Source organism: Neltuma alba, unplaced genomic scaffold (assembly GCF_004799145.2).
Source record: "Neltuma alba isolate B1F8T4 unplaced genomic scaffold, ASM479914v2 tig00004054_pilon, whole genome shotgun sequence".
Classification (NCBI taxonomy): domain Eukaryota; kingdom Viridiplantae; phylum Streptophyta; class Magnoliopsida; order Fabales; family Fabaceae; genus Neltuma; species Neltuma alba.
The window spans coordinates 17,901-42,524 of record NW_021633544.1 but is presented as its reverse complement, the minus strand read 5'-3'; the positions used below and the strand labels follow the sequence as shown (position 1 = coordinate 42,524).

The 24,624-nt window shown below is 35.7% G+C and overlaps 3 protein-coding genes across 5 annotated transcripts; 1 reads left to right on the top strand and 2 right to left on the bottom strand.

Annotated features, from left to right (window-relative positions):
• Window positions 1–247: 247 nt before the first annotated feature.
• LOC114743560 (ataxin-3 homolog) lies at window positions 248–3,862 on the bottom strand. The gene is made up of 2 exons (XM_028931771.1): window positions 3,484–3,862; window positions 248–1,239 (listed from the first exon to the last, which is right to left on the bottom strand). The coding sequence occupies exons 1-2, from the start codon at window positions 3,724–3,726 to the stop codon at window positions 472–474; spliced, it is 1,011 nt and encodes a 336-aa protein (XP_028787604.1). The 5' UTR covers window positions 3,727–3,862; the 3' UTR covers window positions 248–471.
• A 3,570-nt stretch (window positions 3,863–7,432) lies between these two features.
• Window positions 7,433–12,073, bottom strand: LOC114743562 (OTU domain-containing protein At3g57810). The gene is made up of 8 exons (XM_028931772.1): window positions 11,988–12,073; window positions 11,645–11,795; window positions 11,329–11,416; window positions 10,192–10,255; window positions 9,866–9,971; window positions 9,661–9,715; window positions 9,226–9,279; window positions 7,433–7,705 (listed from the first exon to the last, which is right to left on the bottom strand). The coding sequence occupies exons 1-8, from the start codon at window positions 12,007–12,009 to the stop codon at window positions 7,562–7,564; spliced, it is 684 nt and encodes a 227-aa protein (XP_028787605.1). The 5' UTR covers window positions 12,010–12,073; the 3' UTR covers window positions 7,433–7,561.
• A 4,767-nt stretch (window positions 12,074–16,840) lies between these two features.
• Window positions 16,841–22,716, top strand: LOC114743568 (acetyl-coenzyme A carboxylase carboxyl transferase subunit alpha, chloroplastic). Of its 3 annotated transcripts, none has more exons than XM_028931779.1 (12): window positions 16,841–17,162; window positions 17,332–17,745; window positions 17,840–17,914; window positions 18,214–18,321; window positions 18,425–18,585; window positions 18,756–18,870; window positions 18,956–19,110; window positions 19,656–19,707; window positions 19,786–19,854; window positions 20,400–20,477; window positions 20,578–21,744; window positions 22,294–22,716. In XM_028931779.1, the coding sequence occupies exons 2-12, from the start codon at window positions 17,419–17,421 to the stop codon at window positions 22,294–22,296; spliced, it is 2,310 nt and encodes a 769-aa protein (XP_028787612.1). In that variant the 5' UTR covers window positions 16,841–17,162; window positions 17,332–17,418; the 3' UTR covers window positions 22,297–22,716. The 3 variants fall into 3 exon arrangements, with proteins under 3 accessions (XP_028787612.1, XP_028787610.1, XP_028787611.1); XM_028931777.1 differs by having other exon boundaries at window positions 20,578–21,772; XM_028931778.1 differs by having other exon boundaries at window positions 17,278–17,745; window positions 20,578–21,772.
• Window positions 22,717–24,624: the final 1,908 nt, after the last annotated feature.

The window sequence follows — 24,624 nt, the reverse complement described above, 5'->3', positions numbered from 1 at the left end:
AATTAAAAAACCTTGCAAATCTTTTCGGCTAGATAGACCTAGACTGGGCCGACCCATCCTGCCGCAGCAAAAAGGACTTGCGGCCATGTCTAGCCATGCATCAACTTTTTTTGAGCCGCTCTTTTCTTAATCATACCTTTTCTAGTATCAAAAGGAGTTGTCATCTACCCGTTCAATTCGCTATGTAAATCTAATCGGTGTTCTTGAGGCATTATGGCTTCTAAGAATGGCAGCATGTAGCAACATGACACTGCAAAACAAAAGTGTATGTAATATATTCAACTTAACTCCTAATCATGTGAAAAAGCTGTAAGGTTGTCCATTGCCATCAAACTTGAGAATGTACAGACTGCACATAACCTTGAATTTGAGCCTATGATGTATGTTTTGACCAACCAGAACATGTATATATTAATGTCCTCGATTATGGAAAATAGTTTTCCAGGAACAAGCGCAATGTTTTCTCAAACACTAATTTTCTTTAGTATGCTGGTTTTCACCTTGAGGGACCCTAACAACAGAGGTCACCTCTAGGTTGTTTAGATCATGTCCATCAGGAGAAGCTTCAGTAGCTTTCAGTTGCTTGCTGCATTGATCACTTGGAGGGGCGTCCACTTGCTTGTTGGATTGATCATTTGGAGGGGCATCGGCTTTGGTAGTTGCCACCTCTTTATTACTTTGATTATCATTTTGCGGGGTGCTGGCTTCAGCACTGGCCACGGCTGGGGAAGAATCCATAAGGCTAGCTGCTATTGCAGCCTTCAAATCCTCATCTTCCCCGTCTGAAAACATTTCTTCTTCTCCGTATGAAAGGAATTGATCAGGATGGTGTTGGGGCTCATCGACTCTCTGGCCAGGAGCCTGTATCGAGTTGCAGGATTTATTTATCCTCTCAGCATCTTCAGGTGACAGCCACTGTCCAAAACCATTTGAAGCTTCAGATGAGGATATTGGAAATTCTTTTGGGAAGTTTCCTCTGACCAGGAATATGCTCCATCCAAAGCCTTTCAAGGAGTCAAGATAGGCTGAGAGGTAGAACTTTGACAGGTGCTGTGGCGCTGCATAGAGACTGTCAAAATTATACCATTCCCCATTCACTTTGCGTATACAAAACCAATGGTTTTGCAGATGACAAATAAAAGCATTTTCCAGTCCAGGATCAATCTGGGCAGGCTCAGCAACTGGAGAGTCCAAGGGGATGACTTGCAGATCCCAAACTTCCAAAGCTTTCTGCAAAACCTACAGGAAAAACTTTTCATCATTAAGTAAACCATCAAAATGCATGGCAAAAAGTGACATTAAAGGATGCAAATCCTGATTTAGTCACCTATTAGAGAATTGAAGGGAAATATTTCACCAACAAAATCCAACTACTTTCAACATCTTGCAAAAAGGAAATTAAGGATTAGTTGATGACATCATATAAACTTGATTTGGCTATTATAGACAAAAGCCTGCAAAATAGTAGTACACACTGGAAAAAAGACATTTAATCAAAATCCAGATTAATTAATGCACATGTATTAATTAAAAAATCATAAGAGGACTGCAGTCGAATTGGAAACCAGATCAGTAACCATTCTCATTAACATATATCTGCAACTCAGTTCAATTGGCCTAACATGACTTTACGTTAGATTTCAGGTTTCGCACAATCATGCTAAGATAAATGGCGTATTATGCGAGCAGCTTAGAAAATTTGAAATATTAAATAGCATTACAACTATCTAAGACCCAATCAACTTATTGAACGAAGTGAGCATTGTGTATGTGTCTTAAAATTCTCAACCAAAACAAAAATAGCATGTCTTTCCAATTGGTGAACTTCCTCATCCTGTCTCGACATTGCGAACATCTGCAGATACATGCATATCAATTTGCTCACTATTTTTGGCATTCTACCTATAAAATTTATGGAATCATCAGAGTAAATAAGTATAAATGCACATTCATAAACAGACATTAACTCATCATCTTCCAAAGGCTTGTTAGACATTATTTGAGGGAGAAAAAGAGAACATAAATAAGGGAAACAACTGCAAAGTATCATTCAAAATTTGTCAAACATCTTAGCTTACGTATGGAAATAAGTAACAACCTTTTGTTATTTAGGTACTCGCTATGGGTTTTTTACAGTGGTAAGAGGCCCAACCTGTCATAAAAATGACCTGCCCTGACAATTGGTATTGCCACCCATTAATTCCCACATGTATAAATTTTAAACTTCTTGCTCAGCTTTCCCATTAAAGTGCCAAAAATAAAGCTCAAAACTTGTGCCACACAAGTTAACTTGGTCCTCAAGCTAATGTTTATATGATTATGAAAACTTTTAGCCTAACGAAATGCTAAGTAGCTATTAGAATTTCAAATATCAAATATCCCCACAAGACTATCTGGCATATGACTATCATATATGAAAATAAAATTATCGTTCAAAAGGCTCAAGCAAACAAAAGTTTTATGAAATAAACGGGGACCATAATGTAGTACTATTCTGGTTCATCATATACTATTTTTATCATTATAAGATTTGTTATACAATATCATTCTAAGATCTGTTATACAATATAATGTTCGTTAATTCTATAGCATACATTGCTAAGCCTGTAGCCTTACCCCCCAAAAACACCATATCTCATGCCCGTACCATGCCCATGCAATCTAAGCATTAAAAGGATCAAAGAATGCAAAATATAACATGCTGCCAGTTTACTTGTAAGCTGAAAAAGATGCCAAACTGTTAAATCTCTTGCTCAACCAAGGTGCATGACCATTAGAATACACATATGATCCACACCAATCAGTAAAAGTATAGATAAACAAACTTAGTTGCGCACTAGAGCCAAAGGCATCGAGCAACGCCCAAAAGTTGGCTTGTAGAGATTCCAGGCAACGAAGAAAAATCGAGAAGGGGCTGAAACTGACATATACAAGAAAAAACCTCTGAATAAGATTCTATTTTAAACTTAGGTGCGCCCTTCCTTACTCAATCTGGTCCAAGCGAAGGAAACTCCCTCCGGGCGAAAAAATGTAAGCAGTTATTATGCAACAAGGGATGCCCATAGATCATTCAAGTAGACCATTAGAACTCATTGTTCCACGTCCACGTTCATTCATCAACTAAAGCATGAAATACGCATGTAAATTCAAATAAGCTCAATCAACAATTAGCGAGTAATCATGTAGTATTCAGCCAAAACAAGAGAGACTTGCTACTTCCACCAGAAGTGTGTGTTCAGTAGATATTAATAAAAAGCCCTTTCCGAGCCTTTTCCTAACAGTTTAAGATTTAAAATGAGTTGGACCTCGACAATTATATAATGCTCGCAGGAATCAGCATTTTAGCACGCAATACAATACCACATAAGTTGACCAAAGTTTTTCTGCCTGCTTTCATTGATATTATGAGAAAGAGGTGAGAGGGGAAGATAAAAGAATACACTTTGAAACTAAAACTTATAAAAGAGAGGAAATTGAAGAAACCTGTATACTAAAATCGCCATCCAAAGACACATTGTGGGACTCCTCGGTGAGAAAATCGCCGGAGCAGACGCCACCCTGAAGCATCATCTGACGCTCCTTGCGATCGAGATCGGATGCCAAAGCCGCTAAATCGAATTCGGAGAAGAATGGCCCCTGAAGCACTGTGTTGACGCAATGCATAGCGCAGAGCTTTGACTCTTGTACCTCATGGTACAACATTCCACCATTGCTGGCCCCTTCCATAATTTACAACCCCTATCAACGATTTCGCGGCGAATGCAGATGACGCTAAAAGAATAAATTATAAAACCCTAGAATTTATATAAAGGATTATGTGTTCGAGGAATTTGGTAAGGAGACGAGAAGGAAGAAACGAAAGAGTAAAATGGAATGAACTGAAAAGTGAAAATATCGGGGCTTTGGTTGCGGTTTCGGTTTCGTTTTGTGGAGATTTTCAGTCTTCGCGCGTGGACGTTATGATATGGGAGCGCGTGCCACTGCCACGTATGCATACTGGAGCTGTCCCGGATGGGGAGATTTAGATTTGGATTGGAGGCCCATTTCATTAAATCGATGCCACAAGGGCAGATTCCCCCCCCCCCTTTTTTTATATGGAATTACAATTGACTCCCATGAAAGGTACCCCTTTTTCACTGAAGTCCCTCACATTAGAAGTAGGATTTCAAAATCGAAACCTCGTGTTTAAAAAGTCAGAGTCCTTTCTATTAAGATCAATGAGGAGAGAAATTTGTTCCAGGAGCAAATTCCACCAAGTAGAGGAGCTAGGAAGACACTTAGGAGCAGAAATCTCGTTTCCCCGGAGAAGAAGAGATAAGTACAAGAACATAGTGGAAACAGTAAACAGGAGATTACAAAGGTGGAAAGCTTCCAGTCTTTCTCTTGCTGGGCGCATCACGCTTACCAAGTCGGTAGTTAACGCCATGACACTGTACCCGATGCAACATGACAGTATTCCTAAAGGGATCCTTGATGAACTGGAGAAAAAAGAGTGTGGATTTATATGGGGAGACAATGAATGCAAAAGGCAATGGCATGCTATATCATGGGATAAAATGTGTAGTCCAAAGAATTCGGGAGGTGTGGGAATAAAAACTCTCCAGACTATGAATGAGGCGTTCCTTTGCAAACTAATTTAGCGCAGCTTAAAGAGGCCAAATGAATTATGGGCTCAAGTCTTGAAAGGAAAGTATGGGGACAGAGAGACATAGCAGGGGAATGTAATTGAAAAGAGAAGTGATTCAAGGCTTTGGAAGGGGATGGTCAGGATGTGGGACAGATGTTACTCTAACATAGAATATGTGCAACAGCAGTCATCGAAAGATGGACCCAAGATAAAATGGAAATTGACAAAAGACGGGAAATTCACAATAGCCTCAGCTTACAACTGGTTGAGGGGAACTGCAAACGAGCAACAGAGAGAATGGACTCTAGTCTGGCAATTGAGAGTACCAGAACGAACCAGAATCTTCATGTGGCTGGTCATGCATAAGAGGCTAATCACAAAGGAAATAGCCAAGCGATGGGATGGATCCACTGGAACATGCCCAATCTGTAAAAAAGAACAGGAATCAATTCTCCATGCACTAAGAAATTGTCCTCATGCCACGGCAATCTGGAGAAATATTTTACCTGTCAAGTATCGAGTTGACTTCCTCAATGCTGATTGGAACTCTTGGTTGTATATGAACATGACAAACAGGAAAAAGAGCTACGAACTTTGGAGATGGTCTGATATCTTCACAGTGACCTGCTGGTTCATTTGGAGATGGAGGAATGCATTAATCCATAACCAAGACTATGAACCACCAAACAGTAGAGCAAACGAAATTTGGAAAGCCCTGAAGCACTATCTGTGTCGCACAAAGAGTGATGCGTTGCAAGCTAAAAGGCAGGAGACCATATGGGTATCATGGACCCCACCACCAAGAAATTGGTGCAAATTAAACACAGATGGAACGGTCTCAAGAGAAGGTGTTACTAGTTGCAGAGGAGTGATAAGGGGTGATTGTGGTGAATGGTTAAGAGGATTCTCAAAGAAGCTGGGAAACATGGACATAGTGGAAGCAGAACTGGTAGGAATTCTAGAGGGCATGAAGCTATGCTGGAGCATAGGTTTCAAACTCATCAGAGTAGAAAGCGACGCGAAACAGATAGTAGATTCCTTGAGAGCTCAAACCACTATCGTAGGATACTCACATATTCAGCAGAAGATACTAGAGTGGACGAATAGAGACTGGAGGGTGGAGTTTCATCAGATATACAGAGAAGTTAATCGATGCGCCGATTGCCTAGCACATATAAGCCTTCTACTCAAGAGCTCTTATGAGCTCTGGGAACAACCCCCCACGGAAATCAGAGACTTGCTTCGAGAGGACAGGGAAGGACGTGGGACTCCACGTGTGATCAGAATGTAATTTTGGTTTATTTCTTTGTTCACCAAAAAAAAAAAGGGCTTGTTGATAGATGCTTTGAATTTAAAAAGCGACAAAGCTACTCCGTGAAAGAAACAAAAAGAAAAGATGGGAATTGGTTGAAAAGAAAGGGTATGAATGAGTCACGTAGAAGTGAGTTAAATTTTGGAGTATTAAGCCTGATGGGACTAGGTTGTGAAGGTAATCAATATAATACTTGTAGTCCTTAATATAAAAATTAGATGATTAATTTGACAACCAAACTTAATATTGATACTTCAGTTGATCCAAGAAGCAAGGCCACCAGAGGATATTTAAGATCCCATTTGATATGAAATATTAAAAATAAGGGATAGAAACTAGGATTATAAGTGAAAAAAATCATTAAAAAATTTTTTAGCATGATTAATTACTTGTTACATGGGATTAGGCAAACTCATAAAAGTAGGATTAGTGAATACTACTTTTCCCGTAGTATTCTTTAATCCCACATACATGGATTTATCTAATCTCATGCAACAAATAATTTTTCATACTAAACACTATTTTCTTAATTTCAATTCAAATCTCTATTCCTCATTTTTAATATTTCGTATCAAACGATATCCAAGAGTTTTCCAATAAACTTGGCCACTTGTCCGATCATATTAGCTAAGCTCATATGCATTGCGTTAAAAGCTTTGGTGGATTCAATGGTGCAAAGAAGTTCAAGAATCATCCCAATTTCAAAGAAGCGTTTATGCCTTAGCCGGAACATTTCTCCTAGTTTCATCAAAGAAATTAGAGACTCGCCTATTGGACCATCTCATTTGATTACATGCCTATAAAAGCAAATTCCTAAGCTCATTAAATTGCACGCTTGACCCATTGCACAGACATTGATTTTATGAACAGATGGCCCCTCTCGAATGCAGTAGTCTTTTGCTTTACGATATGTATATAAGCAACATGCTCTTAGGCTCTTAGCCCCTCTCTCTTCTACGGATAAATTCCACAGCCTTTAATATGGTAAAGATTAATCGGGTAATCATCATTACAATGTACCGTTTACTGTGAAGAGAAATTTATTTTGAAGAGAAAATCATTTTCACGAGAGCTCTCATCATTGTATCCCTTTCTACTTATCTTCAATTTTAAAGGATCCGAATTTATGGCACTACAACCCCCTCAATTTGTGCCTCCAACTGGGTTGTGTAAATCTACTCTTGAACCACTGCGACTTCGGATCGGGCTAACAGGCCCAAAAAAAAAAAAGGACTAGGTAAAAAAATTATTTACCATGTTTCATGCATAACCACGACTGACATCTTTATGATAGAATTCTTCAATCTAAACATGATAAATATTTAGTCTTTTTTAATGATACGATAAGTACAATTGTTTATAATCAATCATTTGAGGTCCATACGTGTGTTTAATCGGAAGACATCACGAATGAAGAACACTAGCTACTCCTCATTTGCATGTACCGTTCAAGAGTCAAAGGTAAAAGAGAATGAGAATATGACAATTCAGTGTTTCTATTACTGTTAAGGTCAAAGCCACATGAAATCCTACTCTACAATATCTAAAAGGAAAGAGTACAAAATAAAATCTGAATCATGCACCAATTTTCCTTTCGCCCCATTCATCTATGCAATTATTCCTCAACAGAGAAGATCATAATGGTTCTTACCGCTGTATAATAGCCTCACAACTTTCTTGGGTTTCGAGTTCCTTGTTTTCTTCTTAAAATCACTTCCATATTCCGCAATGGCAATGAAACCAGATCCCCATCCACTCCCCCTATGCTGCATTTGATTAATAAGAAGATATATGTTAATAGACCCAATCTTACACCTACCAAACACAACCACTTGTTCCAAAATGCATAAATAGTTGGTTTTCTTGAAATTCGCTGTCGAATTGAGCGTTGATGGACGGCTTGAAAGACCGATGGCAGTCCCTTGTCTCTAGTCTCTACTAATATGTTTATGCTATTACAGAAGATACTGATAATTTGATAAACACAGAGAGAACATAAACTACAAGAAAACAATACACATAATCTAGTGAAATGACAAGGGATCATCGTCCAAGAAGATAACAGCAGGACATTATTTTTGGTTTTTATAAACAACGTTTTAATGTACCGTAATTAGACTTCAGTCATCACTCTACTTTTGTTAACAGTGTATTTGGTCCTTGCTTGAATGCTATGTTTGAAATTTTGGTTATAGGGGTCCTGTTCTAATTATAGACTAGGTTATATGTTGCTTTTGCCTATATTTCCCCAGTTAAATTTGGTGTTTACTTTAGTTGAAAACCAGCCATGGAGTGAAGGAGAATTCGAAAGCCTGGAGACTCATGAGTCAACTTTCCATCTCATTTATTTGCTTAAAATATATAGAGTGCTATATTAAAACAATCTCGAGTTACAATGCCACCTCTAAGACACAGCAAGGTGTCTCTAAAAGTAAGCCATCCAATTATCTTGTAAAATCTGGAACTTGCCAATCACTGGCCCTAAAGCCATTCTTATTCTCATTTTTCGTTTTTTTTTTTTTTTCAAAAAAAGAGAGAAGAAATTGAAAAAGCAGTAGCAAGGGGAGGTTCCCCACAATCACCAATGGCTAAAAACGTTTTTTCATAGCCTAAGTGTTCAAGTTAAATACCTAATGATCCTTAGTTCCCCCTGCGCTATGTTTGCTTCTTGAAAATTAAAATCACAGTCGTACATCTACATCTCTCTTGTTTCCCTTGCAAGGATGCAAGTAATTTTTCCAATATAGATACAAGCAGCATCTCAAACAGCCAATATGCCATCATCTTTAAATGACAGAACAGTCATTTACTATGCATCAGATTCACGTAAATAAACTCAATATAATATCACATTAACTTTCAATAGCTAAATTACCTGGCATGATGATATCATTAAGTCATAAGTCATACATCAGTGCATATCATACGGATATTATTAGATAAGCTGCCCATAGGGAAGCATCACTAGATTAGAAATGTCTCAGATTCCAATTAGCTTATATACTGATTCAGTGTGCCCAAAATAATTAAGACATGGTGACCAATTAATTTCTCATTTCCTATGAATGGATCTCCGCATTACATAAGAGATTAGCAATCTGTCTGAAATGCATTATTGTTCATACACAGTAACATAACGAGAAGAGTAAGACGGCTTAGAAAAAGTCCAGCATGGCTGTGGGGAAAAAGGAAGTGGAGAGGCACACGCTAATTACAAGTTTTTCTTTCTCAACTATAAATAGATAACCATTGATTTACTTAGAACATAAAGTTACTTCAGGCATACCTCATGCTCTGGTATGTAAACAATAATTGGCTGCTTGCACAATTTTGAGAGCACCTGACAGAATGTGGACATTAGTCAGTATCTGAATTTTCAATTAAGGGGGCAGTGCGATTAGGCAGTCAATATATAAAAACAAATGTGATGGCAAACTTTTAGGTCCAGATAAAGTTTTAATCACAAGTTCCCACTAAAAGTAAAATAATATAACTTTCTTCTGATGTCTGATATTAAAGTAATAAAATATGCATTAAAGAATATTATAACTTTGGTTGTTAAAATAGTAAAATATACGTTTAATTTTATACGAAAGCATAAAATGCATATAATATCGTTGGCGAAAAAAAAAATGGATCTAATATTGAAATCATGAAAGTGTGGGGAAAAACAAAAAGACAAAAACTTCCAAGATATCCAGGAAAAACCACAAAAACTAACCAGTAGCTCTGACTCTCCTCCCCAGAAATCAGGCCTCAAAATGCGCTGGCAGTAACTACAGAATAACAAACCCAATTGTGCTGAGTACTTCTGCCATCAATTACACAAAAGGCAACATTTCATGATCTTTATTTCTGTTTTTCCTATGGTCTTTTCTGTCAATGCTTCCTGAATTTTCCCAAAAAAAGTTTAAAAAAGGGCATACCGTTTTAGAGACTCATCAACTGTGATGGCAATCAGAGCATCTTCATATAACTTGCGTTCTCCTTTATTTTCACAGATAACTTCTCTCACGGCCAGTCTTAATTCATCTGTGCTATCAGCAGCCAAGCCAGAGGTTGACCATTGACAAAAAGAAGAAAAAGAATAGAAGATGAGCAGGCCAGGTTAATATCATGATAGTCTTAAAGCTAAATTTATGATAATATATATATCTTAGAGCCATATGGTGAAAATTCTGCAATTTGAAAAGCACGAAAATATCAATTAATTTTTCCATCTGCGTGTCATTCAGTCTGTGTATCAGAATACCTGCATTTTCTCTCTCCTCATGTGGGTTAACAGCGATTCCCTTATTGTAAGCCATTCCTTTGACCTAAGGAAGAGAAATTTAGGCCAAATACATTGTATAAGCATTGCTTTGCAACTCAACTTACTTTCTGTGATTGTATGCGGTGGTCCCAAGTATAGAAGGACTTGGCAATTCAACATATCAACAAGGATGCCAGGGAATGGACTCTGGCAGTTTACTTACTAGAGAAAATAAAGGCCATGCCCCCTAACAAGGCGAAAGAAGGGAAGAAATTATGATTTACAGTGTAATATTCAACATCCAACTTTGAAGGACTATTTGTCAAAGAGTGGTGCCATCCAATACCTTCATGATCTTAAGCCTAATCAATATCATTCCATGCTAGCTAACAATGATAACTTAAACAGAGGTCATTACTTTAAACAAGACGCAATTGTGTGTGAGTCATCCAACAGCATGTCAGAATACAAAGTCAGTATTAAGAAATTTGAGCGATAGAGTTCTAAAAAGTCTGGAACAAGAGGAAAAGTATCCAGTTTCCCGTCTTGTTCCAAAGAAACAACCATCAGCAGCCACAATATGAATAGATGAGGTACTGTTATCTAAGTTAAGTTGCATTCCAGTTACTCCATGTCTTCTCTTTAATTTTTTAATCATGATTGCCAAGAATACAGAATATTAAAGTTTGTACATTTCTCAGACTTGGCCCTAACTTATTGAGGTCATTTGTCCAGCTCCAAAGTCGACAGGTTAACAGCTATAGATGTCTTCCAAAAAGTATTATCGTTTTCTTATTAGGATTTACAGCTTACAAGCATTAATAGAAAAATCTAAATGTAGCTTGACACTGCGTTACCTAGCTAGTCATTTGTGTTGTTATCTTTACTTCAGTTTTTGCCCTAGGGAACAAGGACCAAGCCCACACAGCATCTCATCACACAAGAAATTTGGCATGTTATGGGCAAGTAATAATGTAAAATCAAATCGCATAGGCCATTAAATTATTCGAAGGTAAAAGACGTCAATAAAGGCTAAATGATAAAAAGAAAATATTAAATGCAATCAGTACAACTATGAACATTCCATTTACAACAAAGCACAGAGGAGATTAAAATAATATGAAATAAAGATGATACCAGCGCACGAAATAGACACCGGCCATCCCCAGTAACCTTCACGACTGAGAAACGCTCAACCTTCTTCATAGCAGGTGAGTGCCCGCCGCTGTGAACAAATAACGAGGAGAATGCAGGCAAATTAAAGATGCCAAACCAAAAAAGGAAAAGAAAAGAAATATGCAAGCCTAGAGTTTAGCGGCATATAAGAGAAGAAATATCTGGGTCTTTAACGAAACTGCAATCCATTTTTGAAGCACCCAAAAAATAAAATAAAATACAGGAAAAGAAAAGGAAGGCAAGAGATAAATTTTAAACAAACAAAAGGATAACTTACAGCGAGGACCCAATCCTTGCAAAGAACCTGCTACTGTTGTCTCCAAAGGAACTTGTCTTCAAGTTACGAGCAGCGACTGAAATTGATGGAAGTGGAGAGGAAACAAGTTCAAATTTAGCAGTCCCGTTTCTCAGCTGCTCAAGAATAGCCTCTGTGTATGTCAAACATAAAAAATAGACAATTGAAATGTATTGGTATGTAATAGCAGCAATTATGAGTTGAAGATACTCCTCCAGCGAGGGCCAGTGTAGGTTCTCTGTTTGTTTGCAGAGTGATAGAAAGAGACCGAAATATAAAAGAGCTAGCGAAAAATGCCAAATATTGAAGGGATTCTTGAGATTACCATTCGAAAGCTTGCTAGCCATCGAGAGACTTTGCAGAAGGACGAGACAGCAACTACGCAAGAAAGAATAGCCGAGGCGGAGTGGTGACGACGAGAAGGGGGAGGATGACGTTTATTGACCCTTTAACCCCAATTTCTTTCATATGAAGACTTCAAATTTTTATTCACCAAAAAAAAAGAGACTTCAAATTTTTGAAAGGTCGATTGGGGGGATCCTTATCTATTACTGAAACTAAAAAGAAAAACCATATTAAAAGTATTTATACTTTCTTTTAATTTTTAATTTAGTACCTATGTGTTTTTTTTCTTTTAATTAAACATTTAATTTTATCTTTTTAGCAATATTAGTTCTTATAACTTTGTCCTATTAATATTTTTAGTCTTTACATAAGGATTAATAATGTTAATAGAGAAAAAATAAAGATTTAGTTAAGAACAAAAAACACATAGGTACCAAATTAAAAATTGAAAAAAAGTATAAGTACCTCCAATATGATTTTTCCAACTAAAAATAATGCTTCCACGACTCTACCACCCAGTCAATTCTGTTTCACTTAATCCCTATTTCATGGCCACATATAATTTTTATTTTGATCGTAAATATAAGACCTAATTCACTTTGTCTTTCATATTTATGTATTTTTTTAAGATAATCATTTCAGTAATGATAGTTCTTGTTTATATACTTAATTAGCAAGAATATTTTAAGAAAAATAACACCTATTTATTACAAATAACTAACTTAATAAACTTTTTTAATTTAATCAAATTAGTCAACTAACTCTTATTATTAAAATACAGTTCTAACTAAATAAATAAAATAGCCGCCTGTTATTCTCTTGCCATGTCTTGGGTGCAGTAGTTTCTTGGGAGAATTATTATGATACTTTAAGAAAAAAATAATTACTAACAGTTTTCACTGATAAATAAATAGATGAAACATGTAATTTTTTATTTTGAAATTTGTCATTATAACCTATTCGGTTATTATGAGATTTTTTTAGTGAATATCTTTCTTCTTTGAAACCTTATTACAATTCTGCATAATTTCTTTAAAACCTCTAATTCTTCTCAACGTAGCTTGAGAATATGAATTTTCATGAGAACTTTTAGGCATCTGTTATTAACTTTTTGTGAAGCAATCTAATACTACTTCTGTTAAAGCTTATTAACTAATTTGAGTAAATTAAAAAAAATTAATTAAATTAGTTATTTATAATAAATAGTTATTGTCTTTCTTAAAATATTCTTGCTAATCAAGTGTATTAATTAGAATTACCATTTGGTAAAATTTTCAATATGTGCAACTACTACAATGATTATTTTAGAAAAATAGATAAATATGAGAAATAAAGTGATAGGGATCTTATATTTAAAACTAAATTAAAAGTCAAATTAATTCTTATATTAAGTACTAAAATAGTATTAGTTTTAATTCTTATATTAAGTACTAAACGTAGTATTAGTTTCTTAAGAACCAAATTTGCATATCAGATTATGGTCTTCTTTTGGATGAATTCCCCACCATAAAGATTCTCTTCTCTCACACAGCCTCTAAAATCACTTCATGGTTCTTTCTCCTCCAATGGTGATAGCTTTAACTCCATTCTAAACAAATAATTAGCAACAACTAATTTTCCTTCAATGTTTCTCAATCTATAATAACGTGGGTCCAGTTTTCATGGGAATTCTCTTAATCTCTTGAAAGTGCGGCAAAAGAGAAGAAAAATATAGGACAAAAGGTTATCACAGTGAAAGGAGACGTTGGGTTTGGGATTAAATTGTGTCTAAGCTATCTGAAATATACAAATAATGGGAAAACTTCAATGATTGTCTCATTGTTCATCGAAATAACAATATTTTTTTTTCTTAAGCATGAACTCCATTTCCTCACCTTTTATAGAGGATCTATGTCTCCTCAATGAGCTAATTTACTGTGTTGCAGATTTACTGGCATACTGGGGACATCAAGTAAATGTTGAGACTATTTACATGAAATATTCTTATGAGAAATTTCGATCATCAGTCGCATCTAGCAAACTATTTCTCGTTCCACGTTTTCATGACCTCTAAATAGTATACCAAATATAAATTAGAGTTAAAATACGCCCAGCACTCCGAACTATTTTCTTAAGTGCATCCAATGTCTTAAGGTAATTTTTGGTGCATCAAATGTCTCAAACTAATTAAAATGGTACATCCATATCCCAAGTTAACAGAAAAAGTTAAGTTTGAATTTTATCTTACTAACTCAATTGAAGGTTGACCGAAAAATCTTACATGACGGATACGCAGGCGTCTGATGTGTATTATTTTGAATGAAAATTCAATTTATTTCCTTCTCTTCTAATGTTTATCTTCTGCCAGTTTTTACACTTTTAAAAAAAACAAAGAAAGAAAGACCACCGATCAACTCTCTTAAATCTTGGTACATGTACCACCTATTTAATCCTATCATTGTCTTCAACATTTTATCCCATTTCTTTCACCACTCCGATTTGAAACCACAATTGCCATCACAGCACACTTCTGTCTCCGTCTCTGTCAACTCCTCATCCGACTCACATTTGCTTTCTTCCTCATAGAACACAATAAACTTCCCCTTGGTCACTCTCCTCGACCTCGTCATCGCCTCCTGAGAAAACACTTGTGGCCACCGGGCTTGTCTCGAGAGTTTCAGTTAAAATAATACACATTAGACGCCTATTTGTCCCCCATGTAGGACTTTTTTGTCAACCTTCAGCTGAGTCAGCAAGGTAACGGTCAAACTTAACTTTTCTGTTAACTTGGGATATGGACGCACGATTTTAATTGGTCTGGAACACTAGATGCACCGAAAATTATTTTAGAACATTGGGCACACCTGAAAAAATAATTCGGGGTACTTGGCGCACTTTAACCCTATAAATTAATGTGATTCAATTTAAATTTTGAATGAGATTTGAATAAACTCATGTAATATCGATTTAAATTGAAAATTAAAATTGCTCATAAGTCACGATAACATCCATTAACACTATGTTTATTTGGCACGAGATTTTCAAAGGGGAGAGGAGAGAAGTTGCTCCCCTCTTCTTGTGTTGGCTGGTGTAATTTTTTAGGAAGGGAGGGGAGTTGCTCCCCTCCTTTTATTTGGTTAAGATATTTTTTAAAGAGGAGAGGGGCTCTTCTCCTCTACTCTTCCCTTCTAGCCTCCCTTCCAAAAGTGGGGTTTTTTGGAAGGAGATGAGAGATAAAATTTTAAGTTTCAAAATTGGCCTAACTAAAATACTTTAATTCCTCATATACTCTTTCGATTTATCAACATCTAATCAGTTGTAAACATTTCTACATAAGAGAGTTCTTTTGAACATCTAGCGAGAGGTTGTCGATATAGTTGTCTCCAAAATTAATGAGTATTATTGAACTTTTTTTTTTCTCTTCTTCTAATTCCAAGAGGCTGTACGTATTTTTTTTCAGCTTCAAGGTCTTTTCTCTAATTGAAATTTATCACTCACGACTTTTTATCTCGATATCCTATAAGTATGTGATTGTGACTTGTAAGTCCAAATTAATGAATTGTATTATATATATAGTTATATCTTGATAAAATAAAAAGGTGAGAAAATTCATTTAAATTTTATAAAGTTAAAATAGTCAATTTTTTATTAGAACAAAATAAGGTATCATTAAAATTGCTCCCTCCCCTCCCCTCTGATCAATCCAAACAGAGGATCATCAAAACTCTTCCCTCTCTTCCCTCCCCTCTGTAGCTACCCTTCCTTTTTTTTCATTAAAATCCCTCCCCTTCTCTTTTTTCTGTTGGGCCAAACAGGTGCATGATATTTTTCCCATGCACGACTTATTCTTTTATATATATATATATATATATATATTAATTGATTGTTGGATGATTGATATTGATTGACTGATGATGACAGTAATTTTTAACAAGATTCAAATCTTTTTACTTTTCGCTTAAGAAAAATCTTTTTACTATATAAATGGTATGATCATTTCTTAGTTTGTGCAAAATCACATTAAAAAAACTACAATTTTAATGTACATTGGTGATGTTAATTTATCGTTAGTTAGCCTGTTTGGCGTAGCTTTAAAAATAATTTATAAACATAGTTTACGTAAATTAAAATTTTTATATATATACTCCTCCGGTCTTTATTATAAGACCCCATTTGACTTTTTATTTGGTCCTAATTATAAGACCCCAATCCATTTTGTCTCTTATATTTATGCATTTTTTTCCAAGATAATCCTTCTAATAATGATAGTTTTAGCCAATATACTTAATTAACAAGGATATTTTAGGAATGACAACATTTATTTATTATAAATAACCAACTTAACTTACTTCCTTAATCTCCTCAAATAAGTCAATTGGGTCTTATAATTAGGACCGGAGGAGTATTTATCTTAATAAATTATCATTAAAAAATTTCTTGTAAATTATTCTGTGTTTTACAAATAAATACTCATCCGGTCCTTAATGTAAGACCCATTTAACTAATTTGATTAAATTAAGGAAATTAGGTAAGTTAGTTAGTTATAAGAAAAGTGATACATTTTTTCTAAAACACCGTAATCATCCTTCTTAATACCCCATCTTCTTCTTTTATTTGATTATGGTTGAGGGAGTATTAATAAGGATAATTTATAAAAAATTAATAAATATGATAAATGAGTCTTATATTTAAGACCAAAACTAACTCAACAAATGAATTAGCCGAGGAGTAGTATCTTACAAGGAAGGGAAAAGATTGTCGGGAGTGACGTAGGAGGCGAGCAAGCGGGCGTGCTGTGCCGGCACGGAGAGATCACGGCTTACAATGCAGACGTGCTTCGGTCATACAGTGGCAGCAAATTTCGCTGCTTAACGGCCAAACCGAAAAAAGTTGCCTCATTTATAAACCGATAGATCACTAACTTAATTACACCCAGGCCCCCTTCCAAGTTCGCGCTCCTTGTTAGTATCGCCCCCCAACTCCTTTTCTTCGAACAACACCCCAACCGTAGCTAACAACATTCATTGACGATCTCCTCGATGACCCTTCTTTTCTCTCTCATTCCTTAGTAATCCTCTGTTTTCTTTCCTTCATTCCCTCCCATTTTTTTGGATTTTCAGATTTATCTCCCAATCCATAACCACGCTCGCATCACCAATTTCTCCCTCATTTTCAGGTAATTCTCTTTTTCCAAAAGAAAAGAACAAGCTATGCTTGTTTCAGTTGATGGGTTTATTACAAGTGTTCCAACAGCTTTGTGTTTTGTTGGCTTTATTTTCTTTTTGCAAAAGTATTAACCTATATGGTCATATTTCTGGGTTTCTTCTCCGGTTCTGATTTCACAGTTTACGAACTTCATAAGCTGAGGCTTGGGTGATCTAATTTGAGAATCCTGGTGCGGAATCACAGCAAGTTGCTATTGTATACGGAGGATGGCTTCTGCATCTCACTGTGCAGTAGCATTTGCTGGAACTTCAGCTTCTGATCTTCTCCGAAGTTCCGCTAATGGCGTTAGTGGTGTTCCTTTGAGAGCTCTAGGAAGGACTCGACTAGGTTTTAAAAGAAGGGAGTTTACAGTTGCCGCCAGGCTTAGGAAGGTCAAGAAGCATGAATATCCCTGGCCTGATAATCCTGAGCCCAATGTGAAAGGTGGTGTGCTAAGTCATCTCTCGTATTTCAAGCCGCTGAAAGAGAAACAAAAGCCAGTCACTTTGGATTTTGAAAAACCGCTAGTTGACCTGGAAAAGAAGATTATTGATGTAATTTCCTTTGTGCTGTTTAGTTTGTCTATTTAACTGAGAATTAATTCTCAGAGTTTGCTTCATCAGGATTGTACTTTTTGTTTTTTTTTAGGTGCGGAAGATGGCCTCTGAAACTGGCCTGGACTTCAGTGATCAGATTATCTCACTAGAGACCAAATATCGGCAGGTTTAATCATGATTGTTATTCTTGCCAAAAAATTGGTTGCCTTATTGTGCTGAGAGTCCTCATAAGAGCTGATTATATATCTGTACATGCCCCAACACCGTCCTCGAAATCCCTCTTAAGCACGAGTGCATGATTTTTGTTCCTTTGGTTATTCTCTTACTGCAAGTTTTGCGTTTTTTTTTTTTTTTAATTTTAACTGTTAAAGCGAATCAAACTTGTTAACGCTTTCTTTTTGGAGCAGCAATTGATGAATATGCAATGCTTCTGTATTTTCCTCACAGCTTCCCTTGTTATTTCAGGCTTTAAAGGATTTATATACACATCTGACTCCTATACAGCGTGTCAGCATTGCCCGGCATCCTAACAGGCCTACTTTCCTTGATCATGTCTTTAACATAACTGAAAAGGTCGACCACGCATTATTATTTTGTAATTACACTCTACAATCCCTACTTAATCGTTACTGAACCACTAATGCTAGCAGAAGTCTCATGGTTCCTCGCGTTACAGTTTGTGGAACTCCATGGTGATCGGGCAGGTTATGATGACCCGGCTATTGTTACTGGCATAGGGACCATAGATGGTAGAAGATATATGTTCATGGGTCACCAGAAGGGTCGAAACACTAAAGAGAACATACAGCGTAACTTTGGAATGCCAACTCCCCATGGGTATGTTGCCACTTAAAATCCTTTTTTTTTTTTTTTAATTTTTAGGTTTCATTTGAGAAGCCGACTAAATGGAAGATGGGATGATGACTCCTCTTAACTTGCTTGACTTAATCTAGGAGCTATCATTTTCTCTGCATTTGATACTGATTATGAATTTTCAATTTGAACAGTTACAGGAAAGCTCTTCGCATGATGCGTTACGCAGATCACCATGGGTTCCCCATAGTCAGTTTCATCGATACACCTGGAGCATATGCTGACCTTAAATCAGAGGAACTCGGTCAAGTATGTAGTTAAGTATGCTTGAGATTCCCCTTTGACCTCCTGTTTTTAGTATGTTAATTTGTTTGATTGATTTTCATGCATGCAGGGTGAAGCCATTGCCCACAATTTGAGGACCATGTTTGGTCTGAAGGTACCGATTGTGTCTATAGTTATTGGAGAGGGAGGTTCTGGTGGTGCTCTTGCCATTGGCTGTGCTAATAAATTACTTATGCTTGAAAATGCAGTTTTCTATGTGGCCAGGTGATTTAAATCTTTGACCAAATATTTGCAAAATTTTATAATGTTGGTTTATTTTTGTTATGCATGCCTCTTCTTTTCTACTGCATATTAGATGGATATCATAGGTCAGCTTTGCAAGTCGCAGTTCTATTGATATTATCTGTGATCTTTACTTCAGAACCGTGTTGTACCTCGTATTGTGTTTTCAATTGTACGATTACTTCTAATAGTATAATATTAATCTTCTTATTATGTGCTTCTTGGTCAACTTCTATCAATTTGTACGATTACCATGAACCTTTTTAATCTAATAATGTTTTTAAAAAAAAGTTGAATATGATAGAAGGCTGTTGATGGGTGTTAAATTAGCAAATTTTCCACTATATTCAGATGTAACCCTCTGGGTGTGTTTTATGTATGCGTGTATGGCTTTTGATTTCTTTGACATCCTTGTGGTTATATGGTTGAGTCTTCAGTTCACGTTTATCCTTTAACAATTGTAGTAATTTTGTGTGCTGACTTGTAAGCTGTTCTGCTGGTTTGGTTTCTGTTATTTTATGTTTCAGTCCAGAGGCATGTGCAGCGATTTTGTGGAAGAGTGCTAAAGCTTCTCCAAAGGTTTATACAATCCCTAAATATAACCCTATCTTTGTATACCAAAATATATGCCGTTAATTTTTTTTACCCCATTTTTAGGCTGCCGAAAGGCTCAGGATTACAGCATCTGAGTTGTGCAAATTGCAAGTTGCAGATGGGATTATTCCGGTAACAATCCTAACGATTATATCTCTCAATCTTAAATTTCTCTTGTTTTGTCTTAAGACCCCTGTTATTAATGTGCATCATTCTATCAATATAACTTCATTACAGCATTTGTTACCAAACAGAGAGAGGATGGGTTACTGGGAAGAAAAAATGTTATTCAATGTCTGTTGTATGCTTATAATCATTACTTAATAGCATTCTTTTCCTGTGACTTATTTTAAAATAGGAACACAAGCGTCATGTCATATTTCACCTTACATTCTTTTCCTTTCCATTATAGTATATTCCTTTCCGCCAAGCATGGCACGACTGGTATGACATGGGTGTTAATTCTGTTTCATTTGAGAGGCAGCTTTTGAAACATGATGCTATTTTCCATTCGCATGGATTTGAACTTCACAGTATAATTTATTCTCATAATCAGTTGTTAGCTTTGTCAAACCAGTACCTCCTGCAATAATTTCTCATTTTATGTATTTGTATGTGGGCGAAAGACCATTCTTTGCCCTTTAATTGGGATTCCATTTTTTTCTTCTGGGTAATAGGAACCACTTGGCGGTGCACATGCAGATCCATCTTGGGTGTCACAGCAGATAAAAGTTGCAATCAATGAAGCCATGGATGTAAGTTTTTAGGCCAGCAAATTCTCTACTTAAATCAAATATGCACAGCCATACGCTAATTATAAATCTCTTGCTTGTCTCATTGTGTGTCATTGTATAGGAGCTTACTCAGATGAAAACTGAGGATCTACTAAAGCATCGCATGCTTAAGTTCCGGAAAATTGGTGTCGGTGGGTTCCAGGAAGGAATTCCTGTTGATCCTCAGAGGAAAATCAACATGAAGAGGAAGGAGATACCTGTTGCTAAGGAGATTCCAGATGCTGAATTAGAGGGTGATGTGGAGAAACTGAAGCAGCAAATTTTGAAGGCCCAGGAATCCTCCGCCAAGCTTCCAGAATTAGATCTGGATGAGACAATCCAGAAACTGAGAAAGCAGGTTGATCGAGAGTACTCTGAGGCGGTGAAAGCCATGGGTTTGACAGACAAGCTGGCAAAGCTACGAGAGGAAGTTTCAAAAGCGAATTCAGAGGACCAACTTATTCATCCAGCAGTGAAGGATCAGATTGAAAAGCTAAAGGAAGAGTTCGACCAGCGTCTGTCAGAAGCTCCCAGTTATGGAAAGCTAAAGGAAATGCTTGACACGTTGAAAGCATTTTCTAAAGCAAAGGTTTTGTCAGATAGGAATAAGAAGGCTGCCATGTTGAAGGAAGAATTCAAGGCAAAATTTGAAGATGTAATTAATAACCCTAGTATAAAGGAAAAATATGAGTCACTGAAGGAAAAGTACAAGTCAATGAAGGCTGAAGTTGAAGGTTCTGGTGTATCCTCACCTAGTGATTTGGATGTCCAGTTAAAGAAGGAAATCATAGAGTTTAAGAAAGAGGTAGTGCTGAAGCTAGCTGATGCCCTGAAGTCGAAGGGATTAGAAGTTGATGTTGTAAAAGCAAAGACACGAGGCGGCATTGAGAACTCCTCAGTCTCAGAGTTTGAGTCAGAGATAGAAGAGCTGAACAATGATATCAACAAGGGAATTGAAATTGCCCTTAGCTCATCAGACCTTAAGAGCAAGATAGAGTTATTGAAAATAGAGGTTGCCAAGGCGGGAAACTCACCAGATTTGACATCAAAAAATAAAATTGCTGCATTGGAGCAGCAAATTAAGAAGAGCCTTGCAGAGGCCATTGATTCTTCGGGCTTAAAGGAGAAGTACGAGAATCTGACGTCTAAGATTTCCAGGGAGGGTGAATTTTCTGGAGAATCTGATGGAAGTTTAAAAAATGAAGATCCAGCTGGAGGCATTCTGACGAATGATAAGTTAAGAATGCAGGTTGGGGCAAATCGCACCTTTTCTTGATGTGAGAATCTACTGCCAATTTTATTACTGCATATATTATTTGTCAACAGTGAAATACTATTTTGGTCCTCCAAATATGACCTCAATATCAATTGGTTCTGAAAAAATTCAGATCATTTTACTACTTGCAAGATTGTTTTTGTTTCATCTCAATCCTATAATCTTTTCTCCTTAAACATTCCGTTGAAAGTCTGGTTTGTTTCTGGTACCCATTCTGAGGGAGACGTTACTTTTTCTTTACATATCAAATTGCATGATCGGTTTGGTTGGCCGCCTCATTAAGTTCAAATCATTTAACACCCCAAAACGCATATTCAAGATGAATTTCTGTGATTTAGGATTCAGAATGATTGAATTGAATGGAAAATATGATATTTTCTCTTTTTTTACCATATTATTCACTATAGAACTTTTGGCTCTTCATAACATAATGCGTTATATGCACATATATCTTTCTGTCCGCCTGCTTCTAATACAATACTGGTGGAAACGGCGCTGACTTGAGTTATATGAATGGGACAGTGAAAAACTGCGCGCTGGGTTCATTTTCTGAGCTGCTCATATTGGATATGCCATCCGGCATCATAGCTATCTTTATTCAGTACAACTTCTGGGATTCAAAGGGACACCAGGGAGATGCCATTTAAATTGTGCTGATATCCCTGTCCATCTTCCAAGTTCCAGTAGAAGACCAGATGGAGAAATGAAGCGAGAATCATTTTGTACCTTCGGCTTATATGTTCTAGTTCACTCTTGGATGATTTAATTCTTCTTCTTCTTTCCTCTTTTTAGTTTTGGCCTGTACTTTCGTAATTCACGTTAAAGTGGTGACCCCCCCCCCCACAATAGACTTGGATATGAACACTGTATAGATTGATTTGAGTTTCAAGGAACTTAATAAGATGACTTTATGGTATTCTATAAATGCTCGTTTCGCTAGTGCTATAATGCTATTATTCTACTCGATATCTGCTCCCATCTGGAATAACTAGTTGTCGTTTTCTTATTAGTGACTCGCTTTGATCCAAGTGCAATCTTTCTTTTTCCTTCCTTATGGGAGAGGCTTATAATGAGTTGTGTTGTGTGTGCGTGGTTATGTCTTTCAAAAAATAAAAATTGGCACTGGCATAAGCACCATACTACTGGGATCAGAGGGAGATTGTTCGTGATTGGTGAATCTTTTGAATTCAAATTCTACTTGTTTTTGTAATCTTTTTCTTTCTTTGAGATCTTATTGTAATTCTCTCTTTTCAAATTTAGTATGAAACCCGAACACGCTAGAAGAGTGGAAGTCGTAAGTCCGTGAGAGTTTGATAGGACGGGCCACCCGTCCACTGTATTCCCCCCCGGGTCAGAGAGGACTTGGATTCTAGACTTAAGGGGTATTTAGATAACCAAACCATAGTTTAGAGAATAGCTTCTGGAGAATAGATTCTGAGGAGAATAGATTTTTTGAAGAATAGATTTTGTGAAAAAGTGATTCTGAAAAGTAAGAGTGTTTGGATAGTTGTTACCAGAAACACTTTTTACATGTACAAATTATTAAAAAAGACATAAGTTAATATGATAATCACAGAAAAAATATTTTTTAGATATATTTTAATTTGAAGGAATAAAATTGTTAATAATATATTTTTTATTAACATAATTAATAATACATAAGATAATATAATTAATATGTATATATATTTATAAGATATAAGATTAAATATATTTATAAAAAAATATGTTTATAAAAAAACAACAAGATACATATCCTATAGGCTTTCACACTCTCTCTTTTTTTCAAAAGCAAAATTTTTTGGCTTTTCTCAAAACCATGGTTTTGGTTTTTTTAAGGGTGTTTGAGTGATTTTTTCTTAAACCATGGTTTGGTTTATCACCCAAACACCCCTTTAGATTCATATTCCAACTAATTGGCTCAAGCGGCATACTGGCATAGTCGCACTTCCTAATTGGTTTTGGAATTATTTTTGAAAGTAGCTCTTGCCAAATCTTAAGAGAAACTATAGATTTGTTTGGTTTCTTATTTTGAAAATAGCTTTTTATCTTTAAAAACAGAAAAAAGCTTGTTTGATAATTTGTTTTTAGTTGATTTTTTTTAAAAAAAACAGTAACATATTTTTAAAAACTAAAAAACAAAAATAACTTTTACATGTTTTTTTTTCTGTTCTTTTATTTTTGTATTTTTTGTTTTGAAATTTTTTTAGAAATATTCTTTTCTTCTCACTTATTATTCATTATCTATCACTATCAGCAACAATTATTACTTACCAAGTGTGATTTTTTATAGTTTTTTTTTCAAACGTGATTTTTTAAAGATTATTATCCAAACAATTTCTTTTGTTTTTTGTTTTCAAAACTTTATAACATTGTTTTGAGAAAAAAATAAAGAACAAAAATAAACAGGCCTTGTATTATCAGGTTTTTTATTTTTATATGTCACATAAAATTCATAAATGCTGATTCCTTAATGATGAAAAAACCCATTAGTTAATGAAATTTTTTTCCCTCTTTCATTAAAAATTATAGCTCCAAAGTTGTTTTAAACCAATCTTGCAAATTCACGTTATAATCCAAAATACTCTTGTCATTTTTAATATAAAACATATTTTGTAATGTAATTTGTACCAAAAATTGGATCTTATTGAACAACTCTCAATGAAACTCTGAGAAAAAAGCCGCTTTGGTTCAATTCTATTTAAAATATTTGTAAAAATTAATTAATCATTAATCATTGCTATAAAGTGTGTCAGATTGTGCTACAAATACTATTATGATATGAATTACAAATTTGTGTATGCAGCTAATTTAATTTTACAAATGCTAAAAACATAACATTTTTAGTGACAA

Coding starts and splice junctions, on each gene's coding strand:
- LOC114743562 (XM_028931772.1), bottom strand. CDS start 12,009: ATGGCTAGCAAGCTTTCGAATG. Junction 11,796..11,987: donor GGCTAGCAAGCTTTCGAATG/GTAATCTCAAGA, acceptor TGACATACACAG/AGGCTATTCTTGAGCAGCTG. Junction 9,280..9,660: donor GAGGAGAGTCAGAGCTACTG/GTTAGTTTTTGT, acceptor ACATTCTGTCAG/GTGCTCTCAAAATTGTGCAA.
- LOC114743560 (XM_028931771.1), bottom strand. CDS start 3,726: ATGGAAGGGGCCAGCAATGGTGGAATGTTGTACCATGAGGTACAAGAG. Junction 1,240..3,483: donor ATGGCGATTTTAGTATACAG/GTTTCTTCAATT, acceptor TTTTTCCTGTAG/GTTTTGCAGAAAGCTTTGGA.
- LOC114743568 (XM_028931777.1), top strand. CDS start 17,419: ATGGCTTCTGCATCTCACTGTGCAGTAGCATTTGCTGGAACTTCAGCT. Junction 18,322..18,424: donor TCTTTAACATAACTGAAAAG/GTCGACCACGCA, acceptor CTCGCGTTACAG/TTTGTGGAACTCCATGGTGA. Junction 18,871..18,955: donor AATCAGAGGAACTCGGTCAA/GTATGTAGTTAA, acceptor TCATGCATGCAG/GGTGAAGCCATTGCCCACAA.